The 26,597-nt window shown below is 39.4% G+C and overlaps 2 protein-coding genes across 9 annotated transcripts; both read right to left on the minus strand.

The window, feature by feature from the left end:
• Positions 1-579: 579 nt before the first annotated feature.
• On the minus strand, positions 580-11,813 carry LOC144704139 (auxin response factor 17-like). 5 transcript variants are annotated; one of them, XM_078576404.1, is made up of 15 exons: positions 11,112-11,813; positions 10,793-10,908; positions 10,534-10,632; positions 10,393-10,449; positions 10,155-10,310; positions 9,755-9,839; positions 4,485-4,575; positions 4,222-4,386; positions 3,409-3,531; positions 3,111-3,186; positions 2,375-3,037; positions 2,275-2,298; positions 1,975-2,165; positions 1,726-1,892; positions 580-762 (listed from the first exon to the last, which is right to left on the minus strand). In XM_078576404.1, exons 1-14 carry the CDS (start codon positions 11,152-11,154, stop codon positions 1,727-1,729), a joined length of 2,055 nt encoding a protein of 684 aa, XP_078432530.1. In that variant the 5' UTR covers positions 11,155-11,813; the 3' UTR covers positions 580-762; position 1,726. The 5 variants fall into 5 exon arrangements, with proteins under 5 accessions (XP_078432530.1, XP_078432529.1, XP_078432531.1 ...); XM_078576403.1 differs by lacking the exon at positions 580-762 and adding an exon at positions 1,334-1,475; XM_078576405.1 differs by lacking the exon at positions 580-762 and having other exon boundaries at positions 1,593-1,892; positions 10,793-10,905.
• A 9,007-nt stretch (positions 11,814-20,820) lies between these two features.
• LOC144704140 (uncharacterized) lies at positions 20,821-24,789 on the minus strand. Of its 4 annotated transcripts, none has more exons than XM_078576408.1 (5): positions 24,572-24,789; positions 23,553-23,673; positions 22,868-22,980; positions 22,660-22,751; positions 20,821-21,009 (listed from the first exon to the last, which is right to left on the minus strand). In XM_078576408.1, exons 2-5 carry the CDS (start codon positions 23,632-23,634, stop codon positions 20,910-20,912), a joined length of 387 nt encoding a protein of 128 aa, XP_078432534.1. In that variant the 5' UTR covers positions 23,635-23,673; positions 24,572-24,789; the 3' UTR covers positions 20,821-20,909. The 4 variants fall into 4 exon arrangements, with proteins under 4 accessions (XP_078432534.1, XP_078432533.1, XP_078432535.1 ...); XM_078576407.1 differs by having other exon boundaries at positions 23,553-23,651; positions 24,572-24,786; XM_078576409.1 differs by lacking the exon at positions 20,821-21,009 and adding an exon at positions 21,422-21,661 and having other exon boundaries at positions 23,553-23,651; positions 24,572-24,783.
• Positions 24,790-26,597: the final 1,808 nt, after the last annotated feature.

Here is a 26,597-nt window from a genome sequence, read left to right on the forward strand (position 1 = left end):
CACTTTAGTCATTTTTCAGATATTATGGGAATGATTTCTAGTGTCTTCGTAATTTCATCTATTCATATGATAACCATTTCACACATGTCAGAGCATCAAATGCTTGTTTAAACTCTACTTTTTTTACTTCACTTTTTGGGCAGTATGCTAAACTCTCAATCATTCAATGCATGATTCACCATGATACTTATTATTTTTGAATCTCCTTTATAATATCCATACTTTTCTCAAGGTATATTTTTAATCATTTTTTCAAGAATTTGGGATCAGTTTCTATCCTCATGGTGGATAAGGTTCGTGTTGGATAAGAATGATAATATATTATGTTTTTTATTTTCATTCTTAATTTCCATTACAATTTTCATAATTTCAGCACATTTTCCAGGACACAGGAAGTTAGTTTCAGTGGATATAAGCATCCATACTACTGAAGAAGTTTCAATCATAACCAAGAAACCAAGATGACCACATTAATAACAATAAAATGTTTGAAGGCTAACATGCCTGGATGAATCCTATCGATCGCATAATCTACTGAAATCCATCAAAGAAATCCATGTATTGAAATTTACAGTGACATGTTCCAGAGGAATAATTAGAAATGAGATACCTTTACTTGGGTTGGATTGATACCCATTCATTGCATTTTTCTCTTAAGTCTTCACAGTTTTTCTACCTTCAAAATACTGTGGACTCTTCTACTCTTCTTGTAACTTCTAGACTCCACATGTAGCTTGACGCCTCATGTGTTTGTGACTCAACCTATTAATTGGGTTAAATCAATGTATGACAGATTAATCATCCAATAAAGAGTTATTAAAATTATAGAGTCTGAACAAGACTAATACATGGGTCTACAATGCGGTACACATAAGGTCTATTGGATGCTGGTCAATATAATTTTAAGTACGGATTTTTCTATGAAAATTCTTCACTTTAATGAATTTCTATGTAAGCAGTTCCAAACACAAAGAAAAGCTAATAATCTGGAGAAGCCATTTTAAAAAGTCTCATATTTAGCCTGCCATTTCTAATACAACACAGGGGATCAGCATTCATCAGTGGGGGTTCTTCCTAATTTCTTGAAGATGGGTATTAGATGTTTACCATGAGACGATCGATTCAGTGAAATTACATTGATTTTTTTGCAGATTGCATTTGGTTTGCATCAAGATGTTAGATGTATAAGACGATCTCTAATCATATTCTCTTGAGAGACGACAGCAACTCTTTAACCATTAAATTATCTAACAAGTGAATGAGATCTTTGCAAAAATAAGCAACCCACGCACCACACTTTCAAGATAAGTGGAAATTTAATTTGGTACTGTGATCTTTAAAAAATGTTTTCATTAAATATTAAATAAAATTTTCAAAATACATAAGTGAGAGTAGAGAAATAGACAGAAAGAGCAAGCGCATGAGTCACATGGCAGCAATGACCCTGTCATTCCATGACAGCCAGCAGAGGTATGCTACACGCATTAAATTCATTAAAACAACGGTAAAGAGGGAATTATCAGGAGATTTTTATCAAAACATAGAAAAAAGAGTGATGAAAAAAACACAATATATGTAGAGCACATGTAACATGGCGGAAACAACATTGGCTTTCATTCCATAACAGCAAGCATAAGTATAAGATACTCGTCAATATCATAATAAAAACAGAAATAAAACATCTACTCCATAAGATATTGGAGTCTCTCAAGCTCTAAATGTTACCTCAGTAATCTAAGGCGCCGATGGGCATGATCTCAGCACCGAGCCCACCTCTTGGCGCGGCCTGACGGCCTACGTAATCATTGAGCCCGCTGCCACTGGGCTTTCCCATCTGGTCGATTTCCTGGGAGGAGAGGATCTTGATGCACCATACACTATTCACAAACTCCCTGCCAATCATCTATTTTAGAGTCTACGGCCCAAATTCAATCACATCAACAACAGGGAAAAAAAAAAAGAAAAAAGACTCACTGCCAGGGGTCGTCGCCGAGGAGAAGAACATCGCCCTCTCTGTCGACGAATACAAGCTGCCAGCCTGATCTCTGCGGGTCCTCCAGCTGTCCCTCTAGCCCAAACATGCGACTCAGCTCGCCCCTAAGCTCTTGGTAGCTGCTGAACCGCGTAATGTCCAACAACCTCCCCAAAGAACCTGATTTGTATACCTGCCCAAACACACCCCCCAAAAGAGACTCCCTTAAGTTCCTGACTTGGATTTTTCTCCAAGACTTCTGCAATAAAGGTTTTTTTTTTTTTTTCAAACAATTTGCTTACCTTCACGAAGGTCCCGTCCTGGGGCTGGCGTATCAGAAGAAACTTGCTTTAGTAATTTTCGTGAATTTTCTAAGGTGCTGCCTTTCCAGAGATAATTTACCTTCCCGAAGGTCCCATCCTGGGGTTGGAGAATTGCTGATGGCGACGACAGCGACCCAAGTTGACTGCGGCAGTGGTCAATGTTGACCCCGAAGAGGATGTTGTTGGTGTGAGGGTCAGGTAAAGGCGAGGGCGCCTCCGTGGCAGCCCGCTTATTAGACCATGTCAGATCCAGGAGCTGGGCCGCCTCTTCGGGGGTGAAACCACCACCGAGGATACCATGGAATGGCACTGCCTCGAGTGACTCGGGAAGAATTGGCGGCGGCAGCTGGAGACAGTGCTGTGAAGTCTGCAGGAAAGGCTGAGACTGTGGAAAAGAAACGGCCCGATCAGACAGCTGGAATTGCAGCATTGTGGGGGTTGACTGAAACTCTGGCATTGGCTGGATTAAGTCGGGCTGGAGCTCGAGGAAGTTGGCATCAAGTCTGGGCTGGATCCACGGTGAGGAGCTACCAGCACTGTCCCGGAGCCACATTGGATTGTTGAAGCTGCCAAAATCTTCGCCTTTGCTTTCTGCATGTGGACTGTGGAGAGAGGGGAACCATGGCTGCTTAAGCCGGAGAGGAAAGTGCGGCGGGTACATAGGAAAAGTTGTCAGCGGCTCGATCTCCCACAGAGACACCCTTGGCTGCCGTTCTCCAGCGGTGGACTCGTCCCACCCCACCTGCAGACAATTCATTTCAGCCTACATAACGGCATTCATTACTCAGCAGATGATGGAAAAATAGTCTAAACACCTTGACAGAACGCCAATGAGAGTTTGGCCAGCGCAAAAGGTCTAAATCACAAATCCCGGTTATTGTGCCCATGTATCTGCCAAAAATATTGAGAAAAAGAATTAGAAATAATGATATTTGATTCGACCCAGATTCCAAAATTGTCAGTAGATCCAAAATATCATATCAGATGGAATTTTCCTTGTCGACCAGTTTTTCCATGCGTAGTGGAAAAGAAACCATTCCATCCTAACAAAATAAGAGACGAGGCACTATATGTTGCATTTGTGAAAGTACAGAGGAAAAGGAAGGCACTTACCTGCGAACGCTAGACTCTTCAGTTTCAAAGAGCATCCGGAATCGCATGCCAATGGATATGCGGGTATGGTAGACTGACTTAACATATTTCGTCAGTGGAATGACAAACTCTGAAGGGCTGGCCCTGAAGTGGGAACCAACAATATCAAAACAAAGAAAACTTGAAGACGGGGAATTACAATTTCATCTGGCAGAAGAAAGATGAGTACTTATCAATATATCCGTCAAAACATCCATCTATCTATCTTTCCGTCCATCTATCAATTTATCCATCAATCTACATATTCATCCATCATCCATTCATCCATCCATGTATTTACCTATCTAGCCAACTATCTACGTGTGTGTGTGTATAGATATTAAATGATCTATGTTTGTATATTTTTAACGTTATTTCCTTCTTTCAACATATCTCTCTAAATATATATCCATCTACATATCTATCCAACTGTTTATCCACCTATATATCTTATCTTTTTTTTTCAATCTATCTACAAGTCTATCCATCCATCAATCTACCCATTTACTAATTTTTTTCATGTTGCTGTCATCTATCTAATTCTTTATGTATCACTATCCATCTACAAATCTGTTTCAACATTTGTCTTTCCATCTATCTTTCTGTATGTCTACCTATTTCTATTTTGATCTATTCATTTATCTGTCTGTTTCTATAACTATCGATCTATCTATCTATCCATCTGTATAACTGTCTGTTTATCAGCCCATAAATCAATACATATTTTTATCTATCTGTCTATGTATTTTCCAATGTATCTACATTAAAAAATACTAATATATACCCAATGAGTACCTTGGGTTGTAAAAAATTGTGAAACGGCTGTTGGTTGTGGCAGCATGGGCGGCAGCAGCAAGAAGACCAATATGCATACTGTCACTGGACAATACTGAAGAGGGCATTACAGTTTGAGGCCGATTAGCACGTCTGATTCCCAAGAGCAGCTGGCTATTTTCATTCCTGACAGCACCACCCAAATTTTTTATTTCTTTTAGATTTACAGGAAAGTAAAAGGACCAGGAAAAAATCATGTAATTTTCAAAGCATCAGTGTGATACCAGATAAATAAGACAGAATCACCCGCAACTAGTCTCTTGGCACTAACAAAGACGCTCCATCCAGTTGTGAGAAGATGTCTTTTTGGCTGACCTGCACTTGCAATAAAAAATCGGATTATAAAGAGAAGATTACAAAATAGTGCACTACTCTGTGGAAGGGGAGCTTATTTGCAAGTTATAAAGTTCTACACAAAATATCTTACATGTATATTATCATGTATGATATTCTGATTGGATTCAAGTCAAAGAGAATAAAAGACTCAGATGAATTAGGCACCAAAAGATAATCCAAACTTGTCTAATGATTGGTCACCCCGCCTAGGCAGCCCCTCACACACAACTAGACCTATAGTTCCAATGGACAACCGCGCATCCTGCTTCCTTGCCTTCACGCTCCAGCTTCTCACCTTGGGTCTCTCAGTCCTCATCCTTCAGTGCCTCTACGCTACAACCCTTCTTCTGCCGTAATGGGCCATTCTTTATGTGCCGATGTGTCACGTGAAGGTGCACATGCAAGTCTCAATGTTTTGTAGCGATCAAATGAAAGACCACACAACTTGACAAAATTTTTTTGACATACATTCCATGTCTATCCATCTAGGACCATTGTGATACGACACTGGTCATGTTCCGTACGATGCCAGAGATCAGCACAATCATAGATCGAAAAGACAAGGAAGAATGACAAGTAGAAGCGTGGAAAGAGTACGAAAATGTATTAGGAAGGGATAGAATGGAGGGCTTAGCCACATCATCTTGTCTCTCCTCTGGATGGAGAATTTTCTGTCCAACCTCTCGTACCTCAACGACTTCTGTTAATAATTGGATCCCATTTCTAGAGGGTCGGGTTCTTATTTATAGTGTCCTCCTCCTTCCCACCAAAACATCCTCTTTCAATGGGGGCCCTGAGTCTCAAGATTTTCTATTCAGTGGAATTTCTTGATTTTACTTTTGCAGTTTCTTGGAAGGTCTGTATCACATTCATGCACTTTTCATATGGATATATGATGATCATGGACTAATCATTCCTTGAGCCTGAATTCAAGACAGTTCACTTCCAATCCCTACTTTGAGCTTTAATGGTGCAGCCCTAAGGTGTCAAAGATACAAACTTGAACAGAAGATCATGATAAGAAGTTGAAAAATGGTCCAATAGATTGATGTCATTTGGACCAATGAGAATCTATTACAAAGACTGAAGAGTCTCTACCAACAATGCCACCACTGAAACGAATTTGTCATGTCATACAAGAAATCTGTAATGACCCTCAATATTCTGGCTCAGATATGATCGATCGATGAAGATATATTCAAATCCCAAGGAAAGAAATGATTCTTGTATCTCCCGATTCTGAAAGAAAAGCAAGAACCTGGTGGTGTACAAGATAGATGTGTAGAAGAACAGAGGTGAATGAGAATAGAGAGTTCAGTCGCAAGAGTACAGCTGGAGACACTAGATAGGTAATCCCCTTCTGGATGAGAGGATCTCTCTGCTTCAGCCAAGTCAAGTAACTGCTTCTTGGAGAATTCCATATCCCCTGCCAGAGTACATCTCCTCTTTATGTAGGACCAATAGGGGGCAGGCCGGCCTTTATTTGAATTGATCCATGTGATATTAAGTTGTACTGTGAGGGTGGTTTTGTCTCGCCCTTTTGGAGTGATAAGTCCTGTGAAGGACCTTATCGCTGCTGCCATGCCCAAAGATCAATTGGTCCCCAATTGGGAACCTAGGGAATTGCTGCTCCAGAACCTCCACATCTTCCCATGTGGCTTGATAATTTGGAAGATCCTTCCACTTACCCAGTAGTTGTAGTCCTTTCCTGTTGAATCAATATGATAAGATGCAGTCGGGATAGACCTGCCATTCCAAATCTTCAGACAAGTTAGAGGGGATCTGTAAAGCCCTTTGATTATTGCCTAAAGCCCGTAGAAGTTTTGATGCATGAAAAACAGGGTGGAACTTAGCCGAATCTGGCAGTTCAAGTTTATAAGCAACTGATCATATTTTTTGTAGAATGTTGTAAGGTCCGAAAAAATTGGGAGATAAGTTCTCAAAGGGTCTCTTTGTCAGAGTCCTCATATGATATGGTCTGAATTTCAAATATACTTTGTAACCCACTTGGAAATGGGCATCTCTTCTGTATTTATTTGCTTGCATCTTCATGCACGATTGGGCCTTGACATATGGTCCTTGAGCTGAAACAATGTATTATCTCTTTCTTGTATTAGAGAATCTAAGGAATCAATGGGTGTTGGTGGAGTACCGTAGTGTATTAGTGTAGGAGGTTCTCTTCCATATACTCTCTTAAAAGTCATCATCTTAATAGATGAGAGAAATGAAGTGTAATAATAGTACTCAGTCCATGGTAACCATTTAACCCAGTACTTAGGACAGTCAGACGAGAAACAACATATATAGCATTCAAGAATTGTGTTGGTAATTTCAGTTTGCCCATCGGTTTCTGGGTGGTAGGCAGAGCTAAACTTTAATGTAGAGCCTTTTAGTTAGTGCAATTCTTTCCAGAATGCACTAACAAAAATACTGCCTTGATCTGATATAATAGACCTGGGAATTCTGTGTCCCTGACAAGATTTGTGCTGAAAAAGGATGCCTTGTTGGTATGAAATGAACATTCTTACTCAGTCTATCAGCCACAACAAGAATGTGTTAAACACATTAGAAGAGGTAGACCTTCGATAAAGTTGAGTGCTATGTCTTCCCATATCTTGTCAGGGACTCGTAATGGTTGTAATCAGCCAGCCGGGCTAAGAGATAATGACTTGTGTGTTTGGCAAATATGGCATTCCAAGACAAATGATTTGATTTTACTTTTCACCCTTGCCCATAGAATTGTTAGGATATCCTCTTATAAGTTTTGAGGAAACCACCATACCCCCCTACCGTAGCATCATGAAGGCCTTTTAGCACCAAGGGTATTAGCTCTGATTTTATAGGAAGTACTGTTAGGCCTGTTTTTATAGAAGAGCAGGTTATTGTGCAACATTTAACTGGAGGGATTACCTCTGTTATCAATCAAAGAATTTTTGAGTGCTGATAATTTCGGATTGGCTTCAATCTCTTTTTCTAGCAGTGGTCAGTCTAGCCAATGTGTTACTGTAATACTGTTTAAGGTGGGATCCTCCATACATCTGGGCGGAGCATCAGCAACTACATTGTTCTTCCAGCCTTGTATCTTAAGTCACAATCCATACCCAAGAGTTTGGATATCCACTTAAGGTAAGGTTGCGGAATGCGCTTTTGAAGATTCAAAAATTTCAAGGTGAACTGATCAGAGAGGATATAATTTTTTTTAACAGTAAATATTGTTTCCATTTATGCACATCCCAGACTATAGCCATCAATTCTCTTTCATAAGTAGATTTGGCTTGGGCTTTATCAGATAAGACTTGGCTATAATAAGCAATTGGGTGGGATTCTTGCATGAGCACTGCTCCCACACCAAATCCTGAAGCGTCAGTCTCCAGAAAAGAACAACTTAGTGAAATCTGGTAATTTGAGAACTGGAGTTGAAATCATAATATTTTTCATTGCCTGGAAAGCTGTATCAGACTCTGAGGCCCACATGAATGAGTTCTTCTCAAGGAGCTTGCTGAGCGGATAGGCTATAATTGCATAATGCTTGATAAAACTCCTGTAGTAATTTGTCAGTCCCAAGAATCTTCTTAGCTGCTTCAGATTGGAAGGTTTTGGCTAATTTTGAATAGCTTCTATCTTGCCTGCATCAGTAGCTATCCCAACAGCGGATATCTAATGACCCAAATATTCAATTTTATCTTGAAAGAAACTGCATTTCTAGGCGTTTACCCATAAAAGGTTGTCTTTTAAAACGTCCGTTACCATTTAGAGATGTTTATCATGATCCATGGGATTTTTGTTAGATACTGATACCGACCGGTTCTTCGCCAAAAAATATCAAAGGAGGAAGCGGAAGCTGAAGGCCTAAAGGGTGGCACGTGAGAAAGAAGCCCGTACGTGCGAAATGTCTATAAAAGGACGCCGGAGACAAGAAGGACGCAGGAAGCATTTTGGTCGACAAGGCAGTTGCTGCTGCAACTGAGGCTGGTAGCGGAGCAGGCCGCGACCAGAGGAGAGCTCAAGCCGAGCTGCTCTTCCACCCCTACCCCTCTTCCCTTTCCCTTTTCCATCTTCCTCCTCCCCGAACCGTAACTCGAGCTACTATCTGGTTATTCTGTAAGGCGTCACACCAACTACATTGGTGTGGTGGTGGAAAGGTTTTTGGGTTTCTATCTCGAGATATCCTCTAGGAACAAGCGAGGGTATCATATACTAATATATCATCAAAGAAGACTAGTGTAAACTTCCTGAGATAAGGTCTGAAAGGTTGCTGGGGCTGTTGACAGACCAAATGGCATTACTGTAAATTCATAATGACCTTCGTGGTTTTGAAATCAGTTTTTAGAATATCTTCTTCGTGCATCCTGATTTGGTAATACCCAGATTTCAGGTCGAATTTTGTGAAAATTGAAGCTCCTTGTAACTCCTCCAATAGTTCATCAACGTTTGGTATGGGACATTGAATAGGCAGTGATCTTGTTCAAGGCTCTGTAATCTATATATATCCTCCATCCCCCTTGGCCAAATCATGTCATTCGCTGTAATCTGATAAGATAACTGATTCGTAGAGTTATAAATACCCTCTTGTAAGGTCATTAGAGGACCCTTTTGATGAATGATCATTTTTTCGTGAGGGCAAGAGCTCCCGATTCGGAAGTTATTGCGGGTTTGGTCACCTATCTCTCTCATCTTCTCTCTTACCTCATCCATCTCTCCCATTCTCCTCTCTCTCTCTCTCGTCCCATTTCTTGACTGTGTTAGATCTCCATGGAGATCGTAACCAAATATAGTACAATAAATACAACAAAAACTAATAGAGACCTGGCCGAACACATAAGATTATTACAATGACCATGAAAATGAGAATTCATCGTCTTAATGATTATATTATGGAGAGAATTTGCAACATTTCAGGTGAAGACAGGTAGTGTTCAGCATCCAGGATACGAAACCCCAGATGATGGAAACCCATCATAGTCATCCCGAGCCACCAACCAATTAGGATGAGGATGACGTGTTTTCCTCTTAATTATCACCACAATCCTATCCACAAACGAATGACAAGGGCAATGACAACAATGAATAGTCCACAGTTTGAATCACGATGAGGAGTCATCTGCGGTTGGGATAACAATGATGATGATGATCTGTGTGCAGGGGTGCAGATACTAACCACGAAATATATGGCGAAACTTCCAGTCATTTCCATGGAGGTCTCTTGCAACCAACTCCTGCGCTGGGGGCGATTGTGAGAAGTCCTGCATATCATACAACAGAAAACATGAAAACTAAGTTACATCACAGAAAACACATTTGAATGGATCAACATGGTCCAAGGGTGCAGCTCACAGCAAATGGGCCTGACATACTGATAAAGGGTGGAAAGTGATAGAAGTAACAAGGGTTACAGCCCAGGATCGGCACCTGAACCCACTTTGGGAGGAAATCCCAGCCCGTTGAACACCTTTTCTCACTGCCCTCCTCAGGGGAGGGCTACAGGTATTTAAAGGGAACTACTCTAAGGTAAATTGATGGAAATACCCCAGTTAGGCGTTGGGGTTCCTATCACATACCAACGGAGGGAACACTTTCTCTGCAGCTCGGCGTGGGACAGAGAAACCCCCATGTGCACTGGTATCACTTGCAGTGAGCGTCTTGCAAAAATAATTGGTCGGCTGTTTGCTGTGTGTACCCAGCTCAGTAGGGATGAAGACATCATTTTGCTCTTGCTGGGAAATACCAAGAATAAAGTTTCTCATGCAAACTCTTTGAGGTTAACTTTGGTAAGATATTGATGAAATCAATGCTTACAGGACCCAAAGGCTGGAGTGTCATTTGAGCATAGACTTCGTCTGTCTCCACATCCGCCTGGGTTTACATCACTCAATTGAATTAGGGTGTCCAACAAAGATGCCAACCCGTGATGAAAGTGATATTACTTTAGAAACTTACGTGCATGGTCACATCATGGAGCTGGCAAATCAACTGAGGAGGTAAACTTGGGTAGTTGGGTATGTGGGAATCCGCCTCCTTGTTGGTCGATGCAGCAACCTGAGGATAAAATAAAAACTTAATCAAAATCGAGATCCAAAGGATGACACAACCTATAATAAAATTTCGAAGATAATTGCTTTCATTTAGAGGAGGATGGACTATTAAAAGAAAGGAGGAAAGAGTAATGACAATAAAAAATATATAATTTATCAACTACCTGCTCACTATGCCCTTGGGGAAAGTAAACTACTCTGCTTCCGACTGCTGGTAATGACACAAGAGGCCCAGCACAAGCATGCCATAGCTCAGAATTCAAGCTCCTTTTCTCTCCTGCTTGGAAAAAGACAGACGAAGAAATAATTAACAAAGGTTCGTACTTGAGCACATCTACTTCGTGAAGAATTTTATCCAATAACATAAATGAAAATCAGCACGCACAGCCCCATCAATACCGAACATATAAGAGTAACCGTTAAATCTTTTTTCAGAGAAGAGGAATCATAGAACTAATGAACAGGCGTGGGAGGGGAGAATACCATCACTCGGCTGAGCTCCAAGGCCCGTCGAGCAGAGTTTCATGTCTTCGAATCGTCCTGAAGTAACAAATTAATACAAATCCAGAGAATTGCGCAGAACAAGTTTTTTTGAAGGATTCAATCGTCAGAAAGCAGCAATGCATATCAACGTCCCGTCCTGCACAGTGCACGCCTTGATCCCACTTTTATGATCAAAAGTGCACCTTAACAAGATCGCAATCTCCCCCCACAATTCTCTCTTTCGCAAGAGAAAATCAACTTCCCTGTTCTTTCTCTTGGAGGCAGCGGAGACTAGAATCCATCGTCCAAACTTTGAAAACCTGCACGCAGTGCATTTCAAAGAGAACCAGAAACTCTCCAAACCGTCTCAGGAGATTGACTGCTCATCAAAAGCTCCATAGATTACGCTTCAAGCGAAAGATCAACCAGAAGAAAACCTCAAGCAGGATCTCCCCAGGCCGAAATACCAGAAGCAAGGCCTCCACTCTTCCGCCAGAGCATCTTAACAAGATCAGCTGATCGGAGAAGAACAAGATTAGCTCGCAGAACTAACCAGAGACAAGGATCGATCAATCTGAGCAGCGAATTTCTTCAGCTATGGCCGCCGCCATGGCCGCGAACTCCACTTTCTCTCTCTAGATTCCCTTCTCGGAAGTCCCGAGCTCCGCTTTCTCTCTCTACTGCAACATCAGACCTCTGCTGCCCGCTTTTTCTAGTCTTCTTTCACGGTCGAAGGTTGTTTTTCAAATTTCCCCGTCTTCTCACCGCTAATGGCCAAAAACCCCCAACAGTTAACTATTTGCAATTTCATCGTTTTCGGAATACCCGAAACACCCCTGTCCGTCGATCGGTCTGAACTCTACATTCTTGCGGATTCAGGGTAATTCGGTCATTTCTCATTCCCTGTACGAGGAATCCCGCCGAAGATGCCAACGTAAAGCGTCTGCTAGTCTCGCGACCGCCGATCGTAAAGCGATAACCGACACCTCCGACGTCCGATCACAACGATCCGACGGCCAAGAGTCGCCGTATCATCCAACCTATCCTGTCCCGCAGGTACAGCGGATCTGTGGAAGCGTCGGGAGAGATTAGACAGTTGCTTGTCGAGAGGTCTCGCGCGTAATACTTAGAATACGAGGGGTTTGGTGTAATTCAGGGTTTGACTGAGGGGCCCACGTTGACTTCGTTGGTCGAGAGCACGTGAGGGAACGGGCCCACCTACGCTGCCGACACGAATTTCTTTAAAATAATGATGGGAAATAAAGAATTAAGTAAACTCGAAAACAAAAAAGAAAAATAAGAGGGGATTGTTCTTGTTTATCGCGATGTTCAGAAGATTGAGAGCGATCGAGCTCGGCGATGATGGCGACGGGTGCCGAGAAATCGGCGGATTGAAGTTTCTGCTCGTCGAAGAGAGAAGGAAGAAGGCGGATTGAAGTTTGAAAGCCCTAATTGGGGGTGGGGGAGGGGGATTGAAGTTTCTTGCCGAGGAGGGGAATTGGGGGAAGTCCCAAATTGGAAACCCTAATTGGGGATTTTGGTGGAGGAGAGGGGAGATTGGAGAGGGATTGATGGAGGCGGGGCATGTGCTCGGCTGCGCGGCGACGAAATGGGGGGGGATTCCACGTGGAAGCCATGATTGTTCCAGTTCTCTCGTCCACGTACCTCTCTTTCTCTCTTTGAATCTGTCTCTCTCTCAAAAATCGTTCTTTCTCTCTCTATGAATCTGTCTATACCTCTCAATAATCGTTCTTTCTTTCTCTCTCTCAAAAATGTTCTTTCTATCTCTCTTTGAATCTGTCTATACTCTCAAAAATCGTTCTCTCTCTCTCTTTGAATCTGTTTCTCTTTCAAAAATCGTTCTTTCTCTCTCTCTCTCAAAAATGTTTTCTCTCTCTCTTTGAATCGTCTATACCTCTCAAAAATCGTTCTTTCTTTCTCTCTCTCAAAAATCGTTCTTTCTCTCTCTCTTTGAATCTGTTTATCTCTTTCAAAAATCGTTCTTTCTCTCTCTCTTTGAATCTGTCTCCCTCTAAAAAATGTTCTTTCTCTCTCTCTCTCTTTGAATCTGTCTCTCTCTCAAAAATCGTTCTTTCTCTCTCTCTCTTTGAATCTGTCTCTCTCTCAAAATCGTTATTTCTCTCTCTCTCAAAATCGTTATTTCTCTCTCTCTCTAAAAAATGTTCATTCTCCCTCTCTTTGAATCTCTCTCTCAAAAATGTTCTTTCTCTTCTCTCTTTGAATCTCTCTCTCTCAAAAATGTTCTTTCTCTTCTCTCTTTGAAACTCTCCTTCGAAAATCGTTCTGTCTCTCTCTCATATCGTTCTTTCTCTTCTCTGTTTGAATCTATCTTTCTCTCAAATGTCGTTCTTTCTCTCTCATCCAAACACACACTCTCTCTCAAAAATCGTTCTTTCTCACTCATCCACACACTCTCTCTCTCATCCAAACACACTCTCTCTCAAAAATCGTTCTTTCTCACTCATCCACACACGCACTCTCTCTCAAAAGTCGTTCCTTCTCTCTCATCCAAACACACACTCTCTCTCAAAAGTCGTTCTTTCTCTCTCATCCACACACACTCTCTCAAAAGTCGTTCCTTCTCTCTCATCCACACACACACACTCTCTCTCTCTCAAAAGTCGTTCTTTCTCTCTCATCCGTACACACTCTCTCTCTCTCTCTCAAAAGTCGTTCTTTCTCTCTCTCCTGTGCACACACTCTCTCTCTCTCTCACAAGCCCTCCTTTCTCTCTCATCCGTACACACTCTCTCTCTCTCTCTCTCAAAAGTCGTTCTTTCTCTCTCATCCGTACACACTCTCTCTCTCTCTCTCTCAAAAGTCGTTCTTTCTCTCTCCTCCGCACACACACTCTCTCTCTCTCTCTCAAAAGTCGTTCTTTCTCTCTCATCCGTACACACTCTCTCTCTCTCTCAAAAGTCGTTCTTTCTCTCTCATCCGTACACACTCTCTCTCTCTCTCTCTCAAAAGTCGTTCTTTCTCTCTCATCCGTACACACTCTCTCTCTCTCTCTCTCAAAAGTCATTCTTTCTCTCTCATCCACACACACACTCATGATAGATACGTCTCTTTCTAATGGGTTGCTCTTTCTCTCTCATTAGACGTACGTCCCCTCTCTCTCTTTCATAAGTCGCTCTTTCTCTCTCATCCACACACTCTATGATATAGACGCTTCGCTCTTTCTCTCTCACACACTCTCTCATGATAGGTACGTATCAATCTCTCTCTAATGGGTTGCTCTTTCTCTCTCATTAGGCATACGTCCCTCTCTCTCTCTCATAAGTCGCTCTTTCTCTCTCGTCCACACTCTCTCTTATAATAGATACGTTTCACATTGTCTCTCACTAGTCGCACTTTTCTCTCTCGCAATAGATACGTATCAATCTCTATCATAAGTCGTTGTTTCTCTCTCTAAAAGGCACGCTCTCTCTCTCTCATGATAGATACGTCTCGTTCTCTCTCTGTCATAGGTTGCTCTCTCTTCTCTCTCTCTCTCTCTCTCTGTCTCATAATAGATACGTCTTACTCTCTCTCTCTCATAGGTTGCTCTCTCTTTCTCTCTCTCTCTATCTCTGTCTCATAATAGATACGTCTTACTCTCTCTCTCTCATAGGTTGCTCTCTCTTTCTCTCTCTCTCTCTCACTGTCTCATAATAGATACGTCTTCCTGTCTCTCTCTCATAGGTTGCTCTCTCTTTCTCTCTCTATGTCTCATAATAGATACGTCTTACTCTCTATCTCTCTCTCATTGGTTGCTCTCTCTTTCTCTCTCTCTCACTGTCTTATAATAGATACGTCTTACTCTCTCTATCTCTCTCTCTCTCTCTCTCCCTCTCTCTCTCTCTCTCACTGTCTCATAATAGATACGTCTTACTGTCTCTCTCTCATAGGCTGCTCTCTTTTTCTCGCTCTATGTCTCATAATAGATACGTCTTACTCTCTATCTCTCTCTCATTGGTTGCTCTCTCTTTCTCTCTCTCTCACTGTCTTACAATAGATACGTCTTACTCTCTCTCTCTCATTGGTTCTATATCTATCTATCTATCTCTCTATCTCTCTCTCATTGGTCGCTCTCTCTTTCTCGCTCTGTCTCGCACAAACTCTCCTCTCTCTCTATCTCATACGTTGCTCTTTCTTTCTCACTGTCTCACACACTCTCTCTTATAAAAGATACGTCTCACTCTCTCTCTCTCATACGTTGTTCTTTCATTCTCTCACACATACATTTCTCTTTCTCTCTCTTGAATATATATATATATATATCTTTTCGGCTCTAATCTTGGTCGCTATTTCCGGGTCCAACTTTCTGTCATTTCATTTTCATATTCTCTCTCTAGACCTTGGTCCTAAACCACCAGTCTTTCAGTCTCTCTTGACCTAGCCTTTGCCCACCTCTTATATTAAATTTTACATCTCTTTCTGATATTATCCTTGGCTGTAAACCATCTATTATTTTGCTTTCACATTTCTCTTTCTGGTATTATTCTTGGATCTAAAACACCTATTATTATCAATCTTTCACTTTCTCTTTCTGGTATTATCCTTGAATCTAAAACATCTATTAACAATCTTTCACTTTCTCTTTCTGGTATTATCCTTGGATCAAAACCATCTATTTTCAATCTTTCAGTTTCTCTTTCTGGTATTATCCTTGGATCTAACCCATCTATTATTTCTCTTTAACTTTCTCTTTCCAGTATCATCCTCATCTCTAAACCATCTCTTATTTTTCTCTCTTTCTCGTTCTGGTATTATCCTTGTCTCTAAACCATCTCTGATTTTTCTTTCACTTTCTCTCTCTGGTATTATCCTTGTCTTTAAACCATCTCTTATTTCTCTCACTGTTTTTTCTGATATTATCCTTGGATCTAAACCATCTATTATCAATCTTTCACTTTCTCTTTCTGGTATTATCCTTGGATCTAAACCATCTATTATCAATCTTTCACTTTCTCTTTCTGGTATTATCCTTGGATCTAAACCATCTATTATCTATCTTTCACTTTCTCTTTCTGGTATTATCCTTGGATCTAAACCATTTCTTATATTTCTCACGGCTCTTTCTGGTATTATCATTGGCCCAAACCATCTCCTATTTCTCTTTCACTTTCTCTTTCTGGCATTATCCTTGTCTCTAAAACATCTTTTATTCCTGTCACTGCTCTTTCTGATATTATCCTTGAATCTTAACCATCTCTTATTTCTCTTTTATTTCCTCTTTCTCTATACCATCTCTTATTGCTCTAACCTAACTCTCTTCTCTTCCTTCACATTTTTCCTCTCATAAAGTTTCTCTGACGCTCTGATTATCCATACAACTTTTTTCTTAGTTTTTCATCAAACTCTTGATTCTTGGATCCAACCTTCTCTCTTATCTCCGTTCTCTCTTTAATTCTCATGTAATCTATTAGTAAAAAATGAAGCAAAAACCAATAACATTGCAACATTATTATGGGTTATTTTTTTATATTTACTTCTGGAAAGCGCCCAGGCAGTAATCCAGCCCATGGTTTCTGAATTCTGACTCAACAGTGCATCTCTTCCTCGAGATAATTATGCATAATAAGGATCATTATTGATAATTAATGGCAAAACAGTACTGGTGGACTCGTTCAAAGTTATTCAATTCAGGGTGGAGGAGAGAGAGACGGGCACGAAAGTCTGGGCCAAGCATGTGCATCTATTAAATTCAGTTCTCCGTCAATAAATAAACCTCTTCAGGCCCACATGCTGAAACTGACAGGTTCCCAGATTTTCTCTCTCTCTCTTTCTCTCTCTCTCTCTCTCTCTCTCTCTCTCTCTCTCTCTCTCTCTCTCTCTCTCTCTCTCTCTCTCTCTCTCTCTCTCTCTCTCTCTCTCTCTCTCTCTCTCTCTCTCTCTCTCTCTCTCTCTCTCTCTCTCTCTCTCTCTCTCTCTCTCTCTCTCTCTCTCTCTCTCTCTCTCTCTCTCTCTCTCTCTCTCTCTCTCTCTCTCTCTCTCTCTCTCTCTCTCTCTCTCTTTCTCTCTCTCCCTCACTTTCTCTCTCTTTCCCCCTCTCTTTCTCTCTCTCTCTCTCTCTCTCTATCTCCCTCTCTCTCTCCCTCTCTCTACCTCTCTCTCCTTCTCTTTCTCTCTCTATCTCTCCCTCTCTATCTCTCCCTCTCTCTCCTTCTCTTTCTCTCTCTTTCTCTTTTCTCCCTTTTCTTCTCTTTCTCTCTCTTTCTCTTTTTCTCTCTTTTATTCTCTCTCTCTCATTCTCTTTCTCTATCTCTCTCTTTCTTTTTCTCTTTTTCTCTCTTTCTTCTCTCTTTCATTCTTTTTCTCTATCTCTCTCTTTCTCTTTCTCTCTTCTCTTCTCTCTCTCATTCTCTTTCTGTTTCTCTCTCTTTCTGTTTCTCTCTTTTCTTCTCACTCTCATTATTTTTCTCTATCTCTCTCTTTCTCTTTCTCTCTTCTCTTCTCTCTCTCAATCTTTCTCTCTATCTCTCTCTTTCTCTTTCTCTCTTTTCTTCTCTCTCTCATTCTTTTTCTCTATCCCTCTCTTTCTCTCTTTTCTTTCTTTTTTCTTTTCTTTCTCTCTCTCTTTTCTTCTTTTTATCTCTCTTTTCTTTTCTTTCTCTCTCTCTCTCTTTTCTTCTTTTTATCTCTCTTTTCTTTTCTTTCTCTCTCTCTCTCTTTTCTTCTTTTTCTTTATCTCTTTCTCTCTCTCTTTTTCTCTCTTTTCTTTCTCTTTTCTTTTCTTTCTCTCTCTCTTTTCTTCTTTTTCTTTATCTCTTTCTCTCTCTCTTTTCTTTCTCTTTTCTTTTCTTTCTCTCTCTCTTTTCTTCTTTTTCTTTATCTCTTTCTCTCTCTCTTTTTCTCTCTTTTCTTTCTCTTTTCTTTTCTTTTCTTTCTCTCTCTCTTTTCTTCTTTTTATCTCTGTCTTTTCTTATTTTTCTCTTTTCTTCTCTTTCTCTCTCCTTCTCTTTTCTCTCTTTTCTTCTCTTTCTCTCCTTTTCTTTCTATCTCTCTCTCTTTGTTCCTCTTTCTTTTTCTTTCTCTTTCTCTCTCACTCACTCTCCCTCTTTCTTTCTCTTCCTATTTTTCTCTCTCTCTCCCTTTCTTTTCTCTTTTCCACTATCCACCTACACCTTGTGAACAGGCAGAAAATGACACTTAGCTTTTATTTGCCCTCTGGTATTTGATATCCAGGAAAAACGGGAGAATTTCTGAAGATGATACTGTATATTGGGACAGATAGCAAAGCTGAAACAACTATCGAATTTCAGAACAGTTATCGCCATCCTGTGGACGACGATGAATGTCGATACCACATATCGGACCTTGGATGTTGAAATTTGGGGTCGGGGTTCGTATCAAATTAATTGAATCCTGATCGAATGTTTTGATCAATCAAGTGAAGATTAGATCCAAATAGATTGAATATTTCGATTGAACAAAAAATCAGATTGAGTTCAAACAAATTATGCCATCTATTTGATTTGTTCATTCCTGTTCGATCAAACATTTGTTCAAACAGTTCGAACAAAATTGGACAATTCGGCTATGAATGAAATCAGTGTCAATGAACTGGGATGTCAACCAATGCATGTGGCACTCATAAGGCCTGTCAATGAAACTTGGAGGAGCTTAATTCTCTGGATTGTCATATGATATGAAAATAGAATTTTCAAGGAATCCAGAAGTTTTCAAAATTTGAATTGTAAGTTGTGTCTAAATTCAATGGAAACAAAATTTTGCATGAGATTGAATGAGTTATGAAGCTAACACCACACTGATTGATTTATACCACTAAAAGGTCAAGGTGAGAATGTCTAGTTTTCATAATGCATGATAGAAGGGTTAAATCACTTGACTCATAATTAATATCTCTTTCGACCCAAGTTTGCCTTAAAGCAGAGGAGTTTGTATTGGAAAATGCTGGGAGAGAAGCTACTAAGAGTCTCACTTAAGCTTGAATTGTTATACTGCAACAAAGATTATGATCTTTCAAGACATATTCCAAGGACAATCGTATGACTACAGTAGTGTTTTAAGGCTGACATTGTAGTCCTACTGATGGAACCTGAATCATTGACAGACAGATAAGAATCAGTACTATTTAAGGAACTAGTAACTCAATTCCAATTACCTACTTCAATGTCAAGGCCGAGCTGTAAGATTAGTTGTCCTAATTTAAACTAAATATAGTGGGAATGACATTAGCCCCAAAAGAGTCGTTAATTTCTCCTAAAAAAATTAAAGCATAAATTTCAAATGTACTGCATACATGATGTAGGCAGAGCTGTGTAATGAGTTTGGTTATTTAAACTAATTGTTCTGTTACAATGACATGGCCTCAAAAAAGTAGTCATTTTTTTGTCAAATCTTAAGCAGGATTTTTACACGTTCTGCTTACAAATGTATGGAGACAAAAAATGTTATGGCTACCGAATGACTATAACTCTGCATTAACGTTCACAAATCACTGAGTACACCCAGTATGATAAGCCATAAACACTACAATGGCAAAAATTTATTGCGCGCATTGTATTTTCAAATAGTACACACGATGAGCTCAATGCCGACTACTCAGGGTATAAAAGAATGAATGAATAAAGAGCGCTTAAAAACTATAGTAATGAATAATTTTACAGATTATTTAGCTAATGGTGCACCAACAAAAAGTTTTGATACCAAACATACCGGTTACATGGTCGTTTTTATTACGCTGCCAAAAAACAATAGAAAAGTTTTTAAAAAAACTTTTTACTGATTCTAAATGAGTAATCATTTTTCTGTAATAAAATTGAGACTATTAATCTCAGGTCAATCATATATTTATGACAAGATTATGAATGTCTGTTTGCCGAAGTTAGCTAAGGAAAATTAAACTTTTCTGGATGGGTTGCCTGTTTCGTTTAACCAATTATTCAGTCTTCTGGCAATGCAAACTCAAGGATGATAAATAACCACAGAAAGACTTTTAACCAGCTAAATAATTACGGTAATCTTCTGAGAGACATTTTCAAAGAAATGCTAAAAAATGTGTCAATTATTAGAGTATTAAAGCGCAAAAACTTTTGCCAAACATGAAACGTTTGAAGTTGAGATGAAATTAATTATTATTTAGTTACTTTGATCAACACAACACAGCAACAATTAACACCCAAATAAATCACGTTTATGGAAATCTGGACTCTTCCTTTTATCATATGATGGGAAATATAATCAAAGGTTATTGTTTTGTGCTTGCGTTTTTTTCCTTTATATCAATAAACTATGGGTTTTACCATTTGTTTGAAACATAATATGTACCACACCAATAGAAGTCCAAGTTTTGACTTACCTCAACAGCTGGCAATTCTATCATCACATGAAAATGAGACCTAGGGACAACTATTAGCGGAAGAAAAAATAAATTGATCTTTTGTTAAATGGAAAATCAAAACTGGAAGAAATTATGTAGTTTGTCTACAGATCTTTAGAGGAAACCTTCTCAAAAAGGCCTTTTGGAAGTAGACATTTTATTTTCTTGGTTATATGAACGAAGCCAAACCGCAAGAGTTTTCACTTGTGACTATTTGAGAACTCTAGATAACCGATATCCTAGAACTCTAAAATCCCTCCTTTTAGACCAAAACTCTGGATGAAATAACCGATTTCAAGTCTAATTCGAGCATCATTGTTTAGTTTGTGCAGAGATGCGTTAATGTGTAACATTGAAACATGGCAAATAACTAGATTCAAAATATGAAATCACTCAATCTGAAATCTGAAAGAACAATGAAACATGGTAAATTTACAGACGCTTCGACTTTACTTCACCCTCTCTTTCATGTTAACACCTCCAAAGACATTCTGAATGCATAGTGCAGATGCAACATTGCAGAAGACAAAAATGATTGATTCATTGTACCTATCACGTTTCAATCAATAACACGCCTCAGCAGACCTCCACGACTTAATCCCAATGCAGAACACAGATGGAAGAATGCAGAAATTGAAACAGAAGAAAAACTCGTCGTTCGGCAGGAAGAGCTCCTGAAACTATGTCTTCATTTTTTGTTTTCTTTTCGAACATTTGATCCAATCCAATCCAAACTGAACATGTGAATCAAATTGATTGAATCTGATTTGTTTATCCGAATGTTGGCCCCGATAGAATAATTCAACCTGAACTCAATGGGAAGATCGAGAACAAATCGAATTTAAGCCAAGACTTATCGTTCAGTGCTAGGGAAAAGCTCAGACTGGGATAATCAAGGCTAGGCCCTTTATGATCTACTCCCATTTTTGCATTTTCTCCATCTTCAATGCATATGTTGATAGAGCAAATATCCAATATTGTAATATAAAAATGAAATAAAAAATTATACTTGTATATTGATACGATCCTTGATCTAAGCTGATATTGGAGGGGAGTAGCAGGTTAGAAGAGGTAAAAGTTCCCGGGGTAGAGAGTAGAAACGTGAAGGATCCGAAAGGATACCGAGCAGAGGGGTTGGGATCGGCCGAGGACGAGCCGCCTGAAGATGCGCTGAAGTAGAGACGATCACGAGGGAGGGGACCTAGACGTGGAGAGGGGAGACAAGAGACTTTACTTCATACTTCTTCTTCACTACCCTCCTAAAGGGAGGGCATCCCTATTTAAAGGAACTACACAACAGCAAAACAACTAATATGCCCTTATGGGCTAATACGATGACACTACCCCAAGATAGGTTGAGGATCCTATCAAGGATCCTATCAGAAAACCTGATAACCACGTCCAATATCCAATATCGGCATCCAAAACACAAGCAAATGCAGATATCATGACAGATATCGAAACTGGATATCCATCTATAGCAATTGATACCTGCTAATGAAACTAGCTGTTAGGCTAACCGTAATGTTATTGTATTGGGATATCTATGTTGCGGCCCAATATACTGAAAGACTAAGCATCCATTTATTTTTCTAGTTCTGGCTCCTTGTTTCTTCTTCTCCCCAATCTGAAATTCAACCTAGTGATCCTCTATCATTGACAATACCAAATGTCTACATCCAATGCCGGGATATCTGTTATTGCAGTTTCCATGTCCAATATCCGTCCCATGTCGGCATCCAGGATGGTCGAACGCTAAACTAAGCTTTGATCTCCTTCTAACATCCTCTATGGAAGATCCAGAAAATGACAACGAGCCAAACTCAATATCTCCCACTCCACGCATTCTTCGGCAGGGAAGCTAAACAGTGTATCCTTGATGGAAGATGCATAAAATGACAACAACCCGCACACAATATATCTCTCTCACATAGTTCTCCTGGCCAGAGAGATGGTACATCCTTGATGGAAGATGCATAAAATGACAGTGGCCCAGATTCAATCTCTCTCTGACATACCTATCCTGGTCAGCTATAAGGTATATCCTCGACAGAAGATGCAGAAAATGACAATTAACCAGATTTCTACCTCTCTCTCTGTACTCTCTTTCTCATAAAAGCTATTTATAGTTTCTTTTTTAAGAAAAAAACTATTTATAGTTATCACACCACAAAACAGAAAATAAGATGAGAGTTTCACCGCATCCTTTTAGAGCGCTTCGGCGGCCTCAGAGGCACTTCAGCCCTGGAGTTCTCTTGGGCCACCTTCTGAGCTGCGGAGGAGTAATACATCTGCCATGAACCCAGAGATATTTCAGTCAAAATATATATAATGCAGTGACAACATCCAGAATCTATCCATAAATGAGTATAATGGCCATCCCATTTTTGCATAAATCAATCTTAACCTTTCCCCATTTTCTCTGGAGTTCCAGGAGATCTTGGCAGTACTTGAGGCATTCGCGGTGGTATGCATCAGCTAAATCTCTGATCAAAGCTTTCCTTTTGATGATCCCCACCACTGCAGAATAAAAGAAAACATGATAATCATATTTTATCTCATCATACTAGGGTATAGAAGATGAATTTTTCATCACCATCCTCATCCATAGTCGAAGTAGACAATGATGATGATAATTCATCATCTATGGTTGTATGACAAGGACGATGAGGACAACACAATTGGAAAAAAGGATGATGATGATGACAAATGTCAACGCCTTCTTGTCCTCTTCATCAGTGAAGACAATCTAGGGTTGGTGGGAGATGTCGAATTCTCCTTCAACATCAGCATCACCATCATGTTAGGGTTTGGATGAGTGACGAATACGAACGATAATTTGTCATCAACTGATGGATGAAGATAATGATTCATCAATGTCATCGTCAACCGATCGTTGTCATTGTTGATGTTGACAATCATCTTACAATGTTAGTAAGTCCTAACTAAGTCCTAACATAAACCTTGACACCTATATTGTCAGCCATGGATCAAGTAATTAAGTTATAACCTCCATCATCCGGTTTTAATAATGTTATAAAGAGAGGATGATAAATGCAGTTGCAAGGAAAAAGAGCGGTAAAGATACAAACTTCGGCTGGGATCAAACGCGGGAACAGCATCTGTAAGTGCGGTGGATGGATCAGTTTGATCTGATGGGTCTTTTCCTTCCATTGGATCGCCTCAAGAACCTGCGGATTCCTCAAGAATTTTCTGAGTAATGTCATGTGAATTGAGTTTGTGAGGAGGCATTTAAGGCATATCACAAATTTAAACCCCAAATAATAGAAACATGAAAAAATTTTATGGTAAAGGTGGCAAAATATTCGGCTGCAATCTCATGTTTTAGCTGAGAAATGAACGTTGGAAAATCAATTGGATCCGATCCCAAGAAAAAGTCAATCCTGATTTATTGTACAAGAACCCAATGATTTAAAATATTTCAGGTAACTTCCACGCGTTTCCCTGATAATTAGATCATGAAGCCATTCATTAATTACCAGCGGAGATGAATTTGCCCTAATTATGAAGATAAATAAAAATGTAGACATATTTTGCTAAACTCAATTGAAACCAAAACAGTTCATATCTTTCGATAGAGAAGAATTGAGGTCATGTCTCACATTAATCAGCTACTTTCCCATCTTCAGCATTTATGTTAATCATCATTTTCACTTTTAAACCGAGGAGAAAAACTTGGACGTGTTCGAATGAGATGAAACCATCACTCGAATTCCTCAAAATAGTACACAAAACTTATTTGGATAGCCAAAACTATGTATAAAATAGTGCGCCCGTGTCTGAAAAACATAAGTAGCCGCATAAAAAAAATTAACAAGAAGTTCATCAAGGACTCCAATGGCTCCTTTCACTAGGGAATTTGTTATTTATAATTGGTCGATCAATGCAATTTTTCAAACCATTAGTAGCCATCGCTGGAACGTCGACTTTCCCTAATTTCCTTAGAAACTATCTTCCCTTCCATCTTTCAGTCATCAAGATGATTAGCGAAATGATATTTTATCTAGAACTTGGAGCAATCATTGAAAAAACAGAATATCAAGTTCCACAGCTCAAATACGGGTGAATCAGTAAAGATTTCGGCTCGTACCTGATCAAATGCGGGCGCCGGATTTCCGGATCATATAATTCTACCCAAATTTCAACTTCGACATCGTTCAAGAACCAACAACCCCAACTGAAATGGGTTTAGAAATTGGATGCGACCAAGTGCCGAAGAACTCGAATTGCTCCGCCTCGCGCTCTTCGACGTTGACGTCGATCAGCTTCGATGGGCGGTATAACTAGGTCATTTCATTGATCTTCATTTATCATATGATATTGTATTTTTATGTTATTTAAGAAGATTATGACTACCCTCTTCTCTCATCTTATATATATTATAATGTAATATTTTATAAGTTTTTAATTTTTAAAATGAAAAATTTACCAGCTTTCGTCACTAAATTATAGTAATAACCATGGCTCCTTTTTGAAAAATCCTTTTTCTATTTGGAGTCCAATATTTGAAACCAGATGTGATTTCTTGGCATATTTTTATGTGTAAGATAGATGTCTGGTGAATACATCTGTTTCTGACGAATTTGTCTTTTTTAGGATATTTATCGGGTTTTGTAAACAAAGTGGATGCCCTGTCCATATTTTATATAAAAAATTATTTATGTTTCCCTGATCTGATATTAATTTTTCTGGTGGACTTGTTAAACATAATCTAAGGTTCTCTCCAGAAGGGTTATCTATCCTCATAGTGCCTACTATCTATTATCTCTATCCCAACTATTATTGGGATTGAACATATAATAGGGAGACATATTTCGCGGCTAGGATCAAACGTAAAATAGGAATACACATATAGCAGTTAGGATTAAATCTAGCAGTTTGGAATTGAGCAACTAGTGACTAACACTCAATATAGAATAACAAGAAGAGTAGTGAAATATTACTATGTATATCTCCATTATGTGACAAATCCATTGTTGATTATGATCAATAAACTCATATTACAGTATCCATGTGTCTTGCTCTATTCTTTCTCCCTCTCTTTATTCTTTTTCTTATCCCCTTGACCTTTTTTTCCTCTTGGATCTTATCAAATTTCATCATGTCCCAAACGTATTTTGCATTACACAGGAGCCCAATGCCCCAATCACCAATCACCATCAGGGAAGCATCATAGCAATCACATAAACTCTTATCTGTGTTGATCTACATCATGAACAAGGTATATGTTCTTGATATTCTGAGTTATAGAGGCTTGCTATGATGGAACTTTCAGATTTGTTTTTTAACCGCTCAGGTTTATTATTCTATGTTCAGGATATACTAGGATATTCTAGGACATGAAAATTGTCCTTCCCCGTATTTTTTAAGACTTTCCAGAAATGAAATCTCCATCAGTAGGGGTTCAACATTGTATTTTGGATGAATGAATGCAGCTTTAAAAAAAAGGATATACTCAAATTAATGGTTGTCAATTCATATGATTTGCTTCCTATTTGTGTGCTTGATAAACCTATCCTAGTGTTTCTAGATCAAACTCTGTTTATTAAGATACTTCTACCCTCTCCGACACATGGAATAAGATAGGATGCCCCTGATCTTGTGACTCCACACAGCTTTGACTTCAAATATTATCCATGAAAAATTCATAATTGTTGTAATTGGCTGTACTAATGGAGATGTATTCAATCCAATCTAGATAATGTCTCTCTGGATAAATTTAGGATCTCTAATAGCTTACTTACTTGATTCTTCTTGTAATTTAACTAACACAGTTTTTTATATTCAAATGGAGTAGATGTTGGATTGACTACGCAAAATTATATTAAAAGACTGGATGGTCTCTAAATTTACACTGTTAGAAGTTCAAGCCCTTGAGTCAACAAGGGCTAGCATATAACCCTTCTCTAAGTGTTGTTCTTAGAGAAGGAGAATGTCTCATATGGATCACTCACGGTCGTCCTATTTGGACGCTTACCCTCGATGGGTCCTTCTATTTCCGATCTTCTTGGGAGCATTTCCCTGAGAAATCCCTCACCCAGCATTGGGGTCACCTCATGTGGCATCCGGCAATCATCACTCGCGTCTCCTTCTTCCTCTGGAGACTCATACATCGT

The sequence above is a fragment of the Wolffia australiana genome, chromosome 6, assembly GCF_029677425.1.
Source record: "Wolffia australiana isolate 7733 chromosome 6, ASM2967742v1".
NCBI classification, from domain to species: domain Eukaryota; kingdom Viridiplantae; phylum Streptophyta; class Magnoliopsida; order Alismatales; family Araceae; genus Wolffia; species Wolffia australiana.

Excerpts from the sequence above, each read along its gene's own strand:
- LOC144704139 (XM_078576404.1), bottom strand. The coding sequence starts at position 11,154 with ATGAAACTCTGCTCGACGGGCCTTGGAGCTCAGCCGAGTGATG. Across the intron at positions 2,299-2,374 it reads AGGATGGGACCTTCGGGAAG|CCCCAGGACGGGACCTTCGT; the intron begins GTAAATTATCTC and ends CTGATACGCCAG. Across the intron at positions 2,166-2,274 it reads AGGACGGGACCTTCGTGAAG|GTATACAAATCAGGTTCTTT; the intron begins GTAAGCAAATTG and ends GTGTTTGGGCAG.
- LOC144704140 (XM_078576408.1), bottom strand. The coding sequence starts at position 23,634 with ATGGAAGGAAAAGACCCATCAGATCAAACTGATCCATCCACCGCACTT. Across the intron at positions 22,981-23,552 it reads CGCGTTTGATCCCAGCCGAA|TGGTGGGGATCATCAAAAGG; the intron begins GTTTGTATCTTT and ends TTTATTCTGCAG. Across the intron at positions 21,010-22,659 it reads AAGCGCTCTAAAAGGATGCG|GTACAATGAATCAATCATTT; the intron begins GTGAAACTCTCA and ends GAAACGTGATAG.